The sequence below is a fragment of the Dendrobates tinctorius genome, unplaced genomic scaffold (genome assembly GCF_039654945.1).
Source record: "Dendrobates tinctorius isolate UK_male_01 unplaced genomic scaffold, ASM3965494v1 ptg000301l, whole genome shotgun sequence".
Classification (NCBI taxonomy): domain Eukaryota; kingdom Metazoa; phylum Chordata; class Amphibia; order Anura; family Dendrobatidae; genus Dendrobates; species Dendrobates tinctorius.
In genome coordinates this window covers 236,133-250,129 of record NW_027361968.1, presented here as the reverse complement: position 1 = coordinate 250,129, position 13,997 = coordinate 236,133, and the positions used below count along the sequence as shown (strand labels likewise).

Here is a 13,997-nt window from a genome sequence, read left to right as displayed (position 1 = left end):
TATATCGTAGTGTTTTGGGGGATGGGAGGTGAGATTATCCCTGTAAGAGAAAAAACATACTTTGGCATTGTGGCATCCATAAGGGTCTTCTTCTAGCGGTGAGAGCAGGTCGGGCAGCCTGGTACCAGTAGTACAATGTCTGCCCGACCTGTTCTCGCTGCTGGATGAAGTCAAGTGAAGCAAATTCAAGGATGAGGTTCAACTCCCCTAAGTGTGCTAAAAAATAAGAAAAAACAAATGTAAAAATAAAACTGGAATCGCCCTCCTTCCTTCTTCTCCATTGAAAAATAGCCATAGTTGACAGTCCGGTATATCAAAATATAAAATTACATAAATAACCCATAAGGTAAATGCCATAAACAGAAAGATAACCAAAATGACAGAATTGTGTTTCTTTCTGCTAGCAAACCTGCCTAAAAACAATGAAAACATTGCATGTACCGAAGAAAGGTATGAGTACAATCGTCAGATCAGCACACAAAATGCAAGATGGAAAAATAAAAAGGTTACGGGTCTCAAAAAATGGCGCCATAAACCAAATGTTATGTTTTTGTAAACTTTAGATTTTTTTACTCAACATTTGAAAAATCCCTGTGAGTTTGGGATCGTCGAAATCACACTGACCATTGATTGTATTGAAGTCATCATCACTTGTAATAAAATTAAAAAAAAAAAAAAAATCCCATACCTGTCCGTCGTTCTGTCCCACGCCGTAATCCATGTCTGGGGGATAAACAGTTTCCAACCTGGACGGTGCCAAGGTGCGACCGTCCGGGCTGAGGATTACTGGGAGAATTTAGGATTGCTACTGCCAATAGGTGGTACTAGAGTTCTAAGCCTCTTCCTCTCTTAATTTGCATATTTAATTTCCCAGAAGAACATTGCAAGGCATAAAAGTCTCCTCACCTTGGTATGTCAAGCTTGCCATGTCACTCTCCGCAAAGAGAAACATTACCCCATGGATCCCTTTTTAAGTCAGAGGACATTCATTTCTGCCTCCTACCTTTATGATCTGTGACCTTTGCTGTCTACAGGGAAGCAGAATGTGGCCATTATCATTGATGACGTGGAGGACAGCAGTGATCGAGAGAAGTCCCACATCCTGGCCACACATCCCCGGGCTGCAGAATGGGCCGGTAACGTACTACTTGTATCCTACCGAGACAAGATGGAGAAGAGGCGGATGGAAAAAGTAAAGATGGAACTGAGTATGCAGCTGCGAGGTTCAGGTGATGGAGGCTCATAGTTCTTGTCGGCCTCAGTATTGGTAAAGGAGGATAAGTGTACGCATGTACATTACCAATGTGGTCATGAGATGGGGGGCTCAATTTGACAACACAAACATTTGGAGCTATGAAGCTATCGGTGTTGATTACACACTCCTCAACATTCAAATTGCATCACCAAGAAGGAAAAGTGGTAGAATTCTGGAAATCACAGGATGGAGATGTCACTGATCTGCAGATGATAGAAAAATAAAAAAACTGTAAGGTACCAGAGGGCAGGAGTCATGAACGAGCTGGTACTTTACAGAAATTTGTGTCCCAATTCAAGTGTGCTCAAACAAATAAGGTAGCACACTGCAGCACTATAGCATGCAAACATGAAATATGAAAATGGAATTGCATTATTGCACTGGAAATATGAAAAATTGAGAATGCTTAGCATATAAAGTGGCCAATTCATGTGTACTTGGAAGCCACGTTAAGGTGATTCTCGTTTCCAGGACCTAACCTAACGCCAATCCTCTCTTACACTAAAGTCTTTATCTGTATGGGAGCCTAATGTGAATTCTCTCCTAGACTAAAGTCAATATCTCTGTGGAGGGGTAGAATCCTGCTGTGATTAAAAACTCCTGAGGCTAAGAGGCGGAGGAGTACTCAGTCAGAAGGCTAATCAATACAAATTTCAAAAACCTGACAGTCACATCCAAACATAAACTAAGTGTGAACAGATGCTTACCTAGAGTCACCAACTCATATACACTCAAATAAATAAGGCAGCACTCTGTAGTGCCATAGCATGCAAACATGAAATATGAAAATTGAATTGCATTACTGCACTAGAAATATGAAAAATTGAGAAAGCTTAGTGCAAAAATTGGCATTTTTAATCACAGCAGGGCCATTACGCCTCCACAGAGATACAGATTTCAGTCTAAGAGAGGATTCACATTAGGTTCCCATACAGATGTAGACTTTAGTCTAAGAGAGGATTGGCATTGTTAGGTCCTGTAAACGAGAATCGCCTTAACGTGGCTGCCAGGTACACATGAATTGGACATTTTATGCGCTAAGCTTTCTCAATTTTTCTTATTTCTAATGCAGTAATGCAATTCAATTTTCATATTTCATATTTGCATGCTATGGCGCTACAGAGTGCTGCCTTATTTGTTTGAGTGTATATGAGTTGGCGACTCTAGGTAAGCACCTGTTGACATTTAGTTTATGTTTGGATGTGACGGTCAGTTTTTTTAAATTCAAGTGTGCGGTCGTATGTTGGGAGCATGACACTCACTTGTTGGCCGCAGGCCTCAGCCGTCTCCACATCTTCAGTTTCAGGAGGGGCGACACATGAATCGGGGGACACCCAGTTTCTTTCAACGCTTAAAAGTTTACAAAATACCTTAATACAGTTCATGTTCAGGATTTCTATCTGTTCCTCCTGGACTATCCTGGAGGTCACTGATCATGTCAGCCCCAGAGATTCCCAGTCTTGTACACCCGAGATCCGTTACCTTCCCCACACGTGGTTCCACGTCCATTTTCCTCTGCATGTAAGGATTCGAGGTGCTCTTCATAATACCTGTATTGAGCCGGGAGCTCCGGACATTGAAGAAATGTCCGCAGGGAATTTTTTAAGGCCTTATACCACCCAGAACAATATGTACTCACTTCTGCTATCAATCCACTACACATTGATCTTGTCACACTTGCTAACGAACTCAACAACTTTTAATTGTAACCTTTGTGAATAAACAAAACCTTTTGGAATAGCAGTGTTCCCACCAGATTGGTGATTCAGTCGGAGACTAGATTGGACCACACACTGGGATTAAACCTTCAAACGGAAGCACCTCCGGAACGTCCATCTATATAACTACAAAACAGGAAGTAGTCTCCTGTTATTGACACTAGCCCCTCCAACTATGGGCTAATCCTAAACATTAACACTTTCGTACCCTAAGGTCACAATCTATCTACAGTCACTATCATTGCTACGTATCTTATGTCCTATAACATTAACCTACATCTTACTCTCTACTTATTCTGCACTGTACACTATTAACATTGTCCATAACCTTTGTGTTACCTAAACATATCATAATACAAGGCAATTCACATTATACCACATAACTGCACAATATAGTTCTGAAAACAGCAGGACACAGTTACCTGTTGCGTGACACTATTCACATTACTTTATAACGATTGGTGTCTTCAGGGGTAGGAACTTGACAGTACAGGCCACCTCCCGTACACAGCACTTTCACAACATGGATTTATTCAGCATCCAGTATAGATTAATGGATTAGGCAAAATTCGAATTCACCTGCTTATGTGGATTTTTCTGGCAAAATTTTTTTCGCAGAGAATTTATCTCCACTAATTGAATGTCCCTTATGATCTATCCAGACTCCAGAACATAACGTAAGGTGTAAAAAATAAGGATAATCCTCACCACTCATCTCTCTCACCCATCCGCTACTCACCGTCACCTGTTCGGTGCTCACCACATCTTCAGATCACCACCACTCACACTAAAATTCTCGGGTCTATCTCACTAGGCCGGGACTTTTGGCTTTGATGGTGCCCGGTGAGGCTCTGTGCATTTGCCCACAAGAACCTTTTACATGTTTGGGAATTTAATGGGAGTGGCGGCGATCTGAAGTTGAGGCCAGGACCGGACTGGTCATTTTGTTGAATCCATGGAGATGCAAATTGCGAAAAAAAAATAAGTATTTTGGTAAATGTCGATTTTTGTGAAATTTGAGAATTTAATTCCACAGTAATATATTCACTAATGTCTGGTACCGAGTATGAACGCCAAGCACAGAAATCCAGTAACTTCCATTCTGACTGCAGTAAGGTTCAGCCAGGACCATAGTCGTGGCCGAGGACTCCAGGGCAATGGAGTTGTAACGGGGTGTAACCAAGCTGGGGTACCTCTCTCAGTACCACCCCGTGTTTTCAGAGGTCCGCTCTGCGTTGGCTGGAGTCTGAATGAATGACGCTGGCTGGAATCCCTTGGTTACATGGGCGCATATAAAAGATCACTGCTTCTCCACGTATTTCCAGTCTGACAACACTTTACTCACAGGACACAGAATATATCACACAGATACAGAGGGCAGGCCAATAGAAAAGCGGCAGGCCAGACATGCATTACAAAAGCCACAGGTGGCCGGAGCCTGCCGGAGTTTACTGTGGGAATTACAAAGGTGGGGGAGGGCGGACAAAAGGAGAATATCGTGTCCCCTCTGCCCAGGGGCACAGCCTGTGGGCTGATGCATTAGGGACATTCATCTCACATAGAACCTATTATACATACATATAACTGCACAACATATTCTGGGTGCTGAGTGGTTCTGTAACACGTAACAGGAGTCCTGGCCTCCCCTCACATAGATGTGACAGTTTTCTGTCCGCATACCTGTCGCTTTCTCCAGCTCCCCCTCAGGGCTTTCTGTTATGCACTGCACATTCTCCTCAGACGATGTGGAACAGAGTCACAGTCCTGTCAATACTTGAACAATCAACTTTACTGTTTCCTTTACCCAGCATCAGGGCTGGTAATGGACATTTTCTCCTCTGTCCCTGTCTTTCCCTCTCTTCCACTAAGCTCGCTTCTGGGACGGACCGTGCTCTCCGGTCTTTCAGCATCATCTCTGCTCTGTCTTACTCCAGTAGGGGACCCTCTTAACCGTTTAGCCCCGGTCTCAAAAATATCCACAGATGAAATAAGCTGCCACATTCTGAGTGACCTGCCCATACTGCTTAGTCTTCTTCTCGCAACAGCAGACCCACTAATTCTGCACTGTCAGCACTTCTCCTGGTGTTACTCCCCGATGAGATACTGGCCCAAATTCTGTATGACTGGGCTCTTGACTTTAACGTTACGGAGACAACAGCCCTGTTAGGGCGCTCCCGCCCAACTGATTCAAATTCCAGATGCCACTCAAGCGGCTCACAGTAGTACATGCAGCCTGGGGATGTCATGTTGTAAATATGTCCCTGGGGCACATTGGAGAAATGGTCAAAAACTAGTTCCATCAACAAATCAATGTGACGCCGAGCTGCCAGTCTATGTTGAATAAAGGCTAAAGGGGTCCAGCTTCTGGACATTATGCCATCTCTCCACCACAATCTTAGGAATGGTGCAACCAGTGGTGCGGCCATTTTTTCAAAGTGTTGCAGGCATCATTTTTCCACACGACAACCCCAGGTCACAGATCCACTGCTTTCACTGATTGTCCACTCCTTTACAAGGACAGACCATAAGGTTGCCAATTCGATTTTTTAATTTTTCCAAACATTTTATTTTATGGAAACATTGAAAATCCATAGTAATCATGATGTTGTGGCGCTGAGATGACACTTGTGACCCATAATCTAAAGCAATGAGATAACCCTGCTCCCCCTGATGATAGTAATGCTGAGCGCTGTGTTGTCTGTATGATGATAATCTGATAAGTTATAAGAGACATTTCGTGTCGTGCAGAGAAATGTTCGCCCCTTATTATATTGTGTATGATTTCTCCTCTGCAGATTTCATCAAACATGACCAGAGAACGAATTATGAACCGAGAACATTTCCTACATCTGGTAAAGATCTCATTCATTGTATTTATGATCATACAAGTATTGATGCAAATCAGTAGAATTTTAGGAAAGTCGTAGGTTCTGGCAAATTTGAAGAACTTACAATTCGATTTGTGTAGATCACTAAAAAAATGCTCTCCGACTATGTATAGAAGATTGCATCAGCCACCGAAGGCTCAAATGATCTCAGGGGTGACTGATCAGGTACCCCATAATGCCTTGCAGCTATCACATCACATTGTATATTTCAGCCTCTGAACCACCATGCTGTCCTTGAGTTTCCTAAGGATAGGCCATCAATAAAAAAGTAGTGGACAAACAATTTAGCTATAGAGTTGGCCAAAATGTATGGTAAAAGAAAAAGTGGTAATAGTAATGGACTTGATAGTCTAAAAGAAGCAAAAAAAACATACCATGACTATGAAAGTGGGAGTTGCGAGCAGCAGCTGTTGTAATCACCACTGGCTCGGGCAGTAGCATTATCAAACGCAAGTCACAATTGGTCTCCTTTGCCTCCAGAAAGTGTATTTGTGGGGAGAAAGCAAAGGGCATCATCAAATATATGGCACAACATTCGTCTCATCCTCAGCAGGAGGATGTTACCTCTGACAGCGACATAGTCAGTGTTCTACCCAGAATGATCAGCCTTGTCACAATTGACTAAGAAGGATAATTTTTGGACTAATTTTTAATTTAAAAGCATGAAAAAAATCTATCATTGCACTGTTATTATATGAGTTGTTGGTTAGTACCTGGTTACTATTTGTTTCTATGATGAGATCACTGTTACACTGACATTACTGAGGCTGTGATTGTGGTAAAAGAGTTTGAAGAGTTGGATACAGTCCTACTACAACACAGAGTGTTACAAACATACTTTCAGGGCAATTGGAGGATTTGCTGTATTGAGGCTTGTAGCAAATCGATTCACTTGAAAATGAGGCTTGTTTTTGTTTACTTGACAAATCTGAACTCAAATTTCAAAAGGTTTCATTATCTGGAATAATTAATAATGTGAATCCTAGAATCATACACTAATACAAGAAAACTACAATCATCCTATCACTTTAATCCCCAGGTACCAGACATGGACCTCTCTCCACACAGGTAAGATGTCATGAGTCATAATGGAATATTGAAGACCTCATATATTAATAACAGATGAAGGGATCCCACACTGGTCCTATGTGGAGGAACTCAGACTTCATCATCTCCTCGACCAGCTCCAAAATCCTTATATTGTTCTTGTAAGCAATACTGTGAGTTCTCTGACGTTCTACTTGCTATCGAGATAAAGCAACTAATCAGTTGGGATTTTCTTGCTTACATAGTGACTCTGAATTGCACAGTTCGTAAGGACATGGGATTTCTTTGTGAAACAACCACTTTTAGATACTATCTGGTCTCTAGGACAAGAAATAAAAAAATATTGTCATAAACATCAGCCCTGGTCAATAATGAACACTTGTAACTTAATATTCATCATTAATGGTTTTAGGGCACTTTTGCTGAGATCTGGGAGAATCCACAATGCAATCGATAATGATGTTCTTTGCTTTTTATTTATTGAGAAATTGTCACGATTCCTCCGCTCAGTGAATGATTGCTATGATGTTCTATGTAAACTGTCTTGCTGACCTGTCTGTGTCTTGACAGCTTGGTTGTCCAATCCTGTGATGGGCTTGCTGGGCTGATGGTGCCTTGATTGATAACTTAGCTGTCCAATCTCTGACTGGGACGTACAGGACTTTCTGCAGGTGTTCAGTGTTCTGGTAATCTCATAGCTACTTAACTGAGCTGTCTGTCACTGATCCCTGCCAGACGTAGTTTGTGCTTCTTGGTGAGTGTTAGCCTGATTCTGTTCCTCTGAGTTCTGATCTCCTGCTGCCTGACCCTTTGGGCCGTGTTCTGACTATCCCTTTGTCTTGTCCTTCGGCTTTTGATCCGCTATCTCCTGTTATTGACCCTGGACAGTGACCTGACTTACACCTTTGTCTTTGGTTATCTACATACTCTCTCGGTATTGACCCCGGAATGTCTGACACTTCTGCCTCACGGCCTGTCCGTGGGTAGTGACTAGCATCACATTACTCTTCTGTCTCACAGCCTGTCCGTGAGTAGTGACTAGCGTCACATAACTCTTCTGTCTCACAGCCTGTCCGTGAGTAGTGACTAGAGTCACATTACTCTTCTGCCTCACGGCCTGTCCGTGGGTAGTGACTAGCATCACATTACTCTTCTGCCTCATGGCCTGTCCGTGAGTAGTGACTAGAGTCACATTACTCTTCTGTCTCACGGCCTGTCCGTGAGTAGTGACTAGCGTCACATAACTCTTCTGTCTCACGGCCTGTCCGTGAGTAGTGACTAGCGTCACATAACTCTTCTGCCTCATGGCCTGTCCGTGGGTAGTGACTAGCATCACATTACTCTTCTGCCTCACGGCCTGTCCGTGGGTAGTGACTAGCATCACATTACTCTTCTGCCTCATGGCCTGTCCGTGAGTAGTGACTAGAGTCACATTACTCTTCTGCCTCATGGCCTGTCCGTGAGTAGTGACTAGAGTCACATTACTCTTCTGCCTCACGGCCTGTCCGTGGGTAGTGACTAGCATCACATTACTCTTCTGCCTCATGGCCTGTCCGTGAGTAGTGACTAGAGTCACATTACTCTTCTGCCTCATGGCCTGTCCGTGAGTAGTGACTAGAGTCACATTACTCTTCTGTCTCACAGCCTGTCCGTGAGTAGTGACTAGCGTCACATAACTCTTCTGTCTCACAGCCTGTCCGTGAGTAGTGACTAGCGTCACATAACTCTTCTGTCTCACAGCCTGTCCATGAGTAGTGACTAGCGTCCCAGAATTGAGGAGTGATGTGACTGCATTTGAGTTTCCCAATGTTCCACCCCTGAGCATCATCTATCTGTTCTATCTCTTATCAGGGGCCAGTAATAAAACATCACTGGATTGGATTCTTCTCCAGATCAACTGACAGGGATTACTCCTGGCTGGTGGACATACTCAGATCTAATGAATTCAGTTCTCTTGTTGCAAATGTGAATAGTTACTTAATCTACAACAGTCAGAAGTTCCAGGACTTCATAGATGACATCAATCAGAGCACAGTTGGGATCGTTTATCACAGCAAGAACAGAGGAAGAGTCAACGTCACCAATGTAACCGATTCTCTGTATGACCAAGAACTAGAAACGCTTTATATGATACTTGGTAAGAGATGAGATATGGATGGACAGGTTCTACTTTATAGTTATTTATTTCATGGGTTGTCACAGTCAGCTTACAGAGAGTAATATAGTGCAAGACATAACAAGCCAACACCATAAACCCGCCATAGTGAACGGTCCAAGGTATTAATCTGTATGAAGACGACCACTAGAGATGATTTCGACATAAATTATGGCCATTTTTGCAGTGATTCTGGACAGGCAGGCATAGTGGTTCTACTTTCATATTGCTTTATAAGAATCTACTTTAAAATTGACAACCAATATGGCGGCACTTCATTTTGTCAATTTTGCAAAATGGCCATCACAGCATGAAAATTGCGACTGACTTAAGTTCTTCTGTGTACAGGGAAGAGGAATGTACTGGTGATCATTGATGACCTGGAGGATAGTGGTGATTACCGGAAAAAGGGCATCCTGCAGGAACAGCATAGCATTGCAAAATGTGCCAAAGACTTAATTCTGGTGTCACATGATGATAAGATGGACCCGAGGTTACAGAGAATGATAATTGATCAACTAAAGGCTTTTCTCCGAGGTGCAGGTATGTCCATGTCACAGATTTCAGCTGTTCTGGGAACCTTCCATCGGGTAGGAGACCACATGGCCTTCATTGGCTCCTTGCCTGGTGCTAGAAAGGACCATGAATTTCATGTTGCTGTTTCACAAGACAGTTTATAAAAACCTTGTAAAAAATGTCCACATATACACACAACACTGCCACTCATGAAGTCAAACCCATTTTTGTCTTTTGTTATTTTGTTCTACACATGATCTCCATGAAAATTCCAAACCCAGATAAGACGTAACATTTTAGATGTTCTCTCAGAAGTGCGACCTCATATTGAGACCTGAAACGTCATGTGATCAGATCTTTACCTTGGTGAAAAATTACTAATAATTGTCTTATGGAAGATCTGCTTTAAGTAACATAAGGTATAATATGATATTAAGTCTCCATTGTTGCTTAGTTCCAGGATCTACCGTCTCATCAGGGGTGTGAGCACCTGGCATAATACGATCCCATGGTTCTCAGATGAAGACGACATTGATCACACTGACTATGAAGACAATTCTGCCGAGATACTGAACTCCTTCCATGGCCGGAGGACGGATCACCAGACGTGAAGGATCCGATGAATCCTGCAATCAGATCACGTGTTTCGGTCTCTCTCCTTCGTGTAAATGCTCCTGGACTCGGCAATGACTCGATAGGTTTCAGTCCTCGAAAAATGTTCAACATGAAGTCACAAAAATCAGCAGAATATTGGGAACAACATGACTAATGTGACTAATGGAACAAGCGATTTGCTATTTTGGGTTTCTTCTATTTTACAGTAGAAAAATTTATCTGCTCAATCGGTTTATCGGAAAGTTGTACTCGTATTTACTGATGGACATCACTGGATGTCTCCTAATGTGAGCACCACAGAGGCTGGAAAACAGCAAGACAATAAATTATCATAGGGAAAGTAAAAAGTTATTAAATTAATGCACTCGGCTCATTACGTGGAGTATGTATGACCACCAGCACTCCGCTCATTAGGTAACGGTGACTGAGCATGTGTGTCCAACAGCATTTGACTCATTAGGTGGCGGTGACTGAGTGTGTGATTGCACCAGCACTTAGAGTATTAGATGAAGGGGATTGAGCATTTGTGTCCACCAGCACTCGGCTTTAGGGAAAGGCGAATCCCTGGACATTCGATTTTCCCGGGATCATACGAATTGTATTCCAGAGTTTGGTTTGGGTACCAGAACTTGATCTCGTACCCCATAGGAGTCAATAGGAACCCAAATTGATTTAAACAAACATAGAATATAAGAAATAACATTCTAGAACCAGGAGATGGAGGTCCAAGTGCAGGAGGATGTGGAGGTGGACTTGGCAGTGTAGGTGGAAGAGGCAGAGGAGGAGGTAACCAACACTATTTTTGTGCTTTTTGCATTTTTTTTAAGGAAATTACTTAAAATAACATCTAATAAAAAAAAAATAAAAAACAACATACTAGAACCAGGAGGTAGAGGTCCAGGTGAAGGAGGAGCTTGAGGAGGTGGTGCAGGTGGAGTGGCAGTGTAGGTGGAAGAGGCAGAGGAGGTAGCCAACACTGGTTTTGTGCTTTTTGAGTTTTTTTTAAAGGGAAATTACTTAAAATAACAGTTAATAAAATAAAATAAAAAACAACATTCTAGAACCAGGAGGCGGAGGTCCAAATGGAGGAGGAGATTGAGGAGGAGGTGTAGGTGGAGTGGCAGTGTAGGTGCTAGAATCAAAGGAGGAGGAAACAACACTGTTTTTGTGTTTTTCTTTTCTTTTCTTTTTGTAAGTTACCCAGAGGTAATGACATGCTGTCCTCAGTGCGAGGTGAATCCTCTGAGTCCTCTATATTCCTCCAGTCATGCTCCAGTGATGCCCATGAGCTGCTTTGAGAGCCAGACTGTAGTGAACACGGTTCCGACTCCTCCTACAAAGTTGTGCCATGGCTGGACAGTTGTGTACCTTGCCACTGTTGGTACAGGAACCTCTTGCTGCTCTCACAGTCTGGCCATTATCGTCTGTTGCTCGCACAGTCTGTCTATTATCGCATGCTGCTCGCACAGTCTCTACAGCATTGCCTGCTGCTGCTCGCACAGTCTCTACAGCATCACCTGCTGCTGCTCGCACAGTCTCTACAGCATCGCCTGCTGCTGCTCGCAGTCTCTACAGCATCGCTTGCTGCTGCTCGCACAGTCTCTACAGCATCGCCTGCTGCTGCTCGCACAGTCTCTCCAGTATCGCCTGCTGCTGCTTGCACAGTCTTTCCAGTATCGCTTGCTGCTGCTTGCACAGTCTTTCCAGTATCGCCTGCTGCTGCTTGCACAGTCTCTCCAGTATCACCTGCTGCTGGCACAGTCTCTCATATGCAGGGTGGAGATCCACCTTGTTGGTACGTCACATATGAGACGGTGAGCAGGACGGCAGAAGTGTCGCTGCAGCACAGACAGACAAGCAGCAGGGTGAGAACGCCGAAAGGGCACACAGATCGGCCACACTTCAGCACCAGCTCTGACATATCAGAGTAATTTTTAAGGAAGTTCTGCACCACCAAGTTCAGCACATGTGTAAGGAGAAATACCAGGCTGCAGGTGCCTGCATCATGCTGGGTCTGGTACTGCTGAGGCTGTGTCCTATGTTGCCTGGGGGAAAGAATAGGGGACAGGACAGGCCCCATGACCCAGGAAGAGGGGGTGTGGCTAAGTCAGGCAGTGAGGAGAACGCGCAAAGAAAGGGTCAGTTCCCCGCCGACAGTGAGAGCGGAGGCAGGTGTGCGGCACGCTCCGCGGTGAGAGATGCAGCGTGGAGCCATGCTCCAGCTGTGCAGAGTGCGGTGCTTGCGCGGTGGAGCAGAGGTCAGGTGCAGGATCTTGAGGTGTGTTCCCCAAGGCTGATTGACGTGCAGTAGCACCCGTGTTGGTCAGAGTACTCCGAGCAGGAGTTGGTTGGGAACAGCTCCCAGCCGCAGAGCACAGATCTGAGTGCTGCTGTGTGAGACTTACAGCGTGAGAGATTTACTGGTATCGGTGGACGCGCAGAGCAGCGCAAACCGAGCAGAGTCGTGCAGAGCAGCCATTAAGGTGACGGCAGCTGCTCAGAGAGAGACACGTGCGCTCTGTGACCATGAGTACAGCACCCGTGCCGCATAGAGAAAGCCGAGTACTGGACAGATATTTGTAGCCTACCTTGCCAGTTGACACATCCACAATGGACTCTGTCAGTGCTGCCACACTGTTTGTTTTGGCCGCACCAACTTATGGACTAGGTGCTCAGCGGAAGGTGCCGCCAGAAGACAGACCGTTGTGTGCAGGACCCCACTGGAACAGCACCGCGCCAGCTGTTGTTGGCGCCACTGCCTTCAAAGCTTCAGTTGTGGACTGGGAAGCCTCTGACATGATAAGTGATTTAAAGAACTGCCGTTATCTTGTTTACTAGAGGTGTGCCGGATGCTATTCCATCGGGAGGTAAGTGTGTGTGTGGGGTGTGTGTGTGTGTGTGAGTATGTGTGTGTGTCTACGTGTGTGTGTGTACATGTACGTGTGTGTGTATGTGTTTGTGTGTGAGTACGTGTGTGTCCCGCAGCTGCCTGCCCACCCACCTCTGTGCAGTCACAGCCGGCAGGAAAGAGGGTGCTTTGCGGCCTGTGCTGGAGATGTGAGTACATGTGTGTGTATATGTGAGTACATGTGTGTGTATATGTGAGTACGTGTGTGAATGTATGTGTGTGTGTACACGTGTGTGAGTACGTGTGTGTACATGTGTGTGTACATGTGTGTGTATGTACATGTGTGTGCATGTACATGGTGGGCAGGCAGCGGCAAGGGGGTCCAGCGGCGGGGGGTCCTGGCGGCGGGCCGCCGGCAGTAAAGACCGCAACTTGTGGCCTGTGCTGGAGATGGGGCGCGGTGCCACCAGAGGGCGCCCGCACCCCATCTCCAGCACAGGCCGCAAGTCACGGTCTTACCTGCTGGCTGTGACTGCATGGAGGTGGGTGGGCAGGCAGAGGCGGGTCCGGCGGGGGGTCCTGCAGCGGCAGGTCCAGCAGCGGTGGTGGTGGGTGGGTCCGGCGGCGGTGGGGGGATCCTGTGGTGGGTGGGTCTGGTGGCGGGGGGTCCGGCGGCAGCGGGGGGGTCCCAGCGGTGTCCCGCTGGTGGTACTGTGGAAGGTCCTGGTACCACCAGCGAGTGCCATCACTTGGGTATTCCAATATGGCGGTCAGTGTACTTCCAGTGCGGCGCGATGGATTGTGGGATTCGGGGACATCCAGACGGAAGTGGATGACGGACAATTTAGGCCAATTATATATATAGATTACCCATTAACTTTGCCTATAGCTTGCCATTGAACTGTTTAACCCTCATTTAACCATTTATCTCCCTGCAAGGAGATAACCCCCTGTT

At 45.1% G+C, this 13,997-nt stretch overlaps 1 protein-coding gene across 4 annotated transcripts in view; it reads left to right on the top strand.

Annotated features, from left to right (window-relative positions):
• Positions 1–10,554, top strand: part of LOC141073434 (uncharacterized) — a 53,829-nt gene extending 43,275 nt beyond the window's left edge. For 3 of the 4 annotated variants that reach the window (XM_073560639.1, XM_073560638.1, XM_073560636.1), the window contains 6 exons: positions 1,035–1,229; positions 5,769–5,825; positions 6,901–6,929; positions 8,760–9,045; positions 9,412–9,606; positions 10,034–10,554. In XM_073560639.1, coding sequence (XP_073416740.1) covers positions 1,035–1,229; positions 5,769–5,825; positions 6,901–6,929; positions 8,760–9,045; positions 9,412–9,606; positions 10,034–10,065 — 794 coding nt within the window. In that variant the 3' untranslated portion in view covers positions 10,066–10,554. The remainder of the gene's footprint in view (positions 1–1,034; positions 1,230–5,768; positions 5,826–6,900; positions 6,930–8,759; positions 9,046–9,411; positions 9,607–10,033) is intronic. The other variant, XM_073560637.1, reaches the window with a different exon arrangement.
• The last annotated feature ends 3,443 nt before the right edge of the window (positions 10,555–13,997 follow it).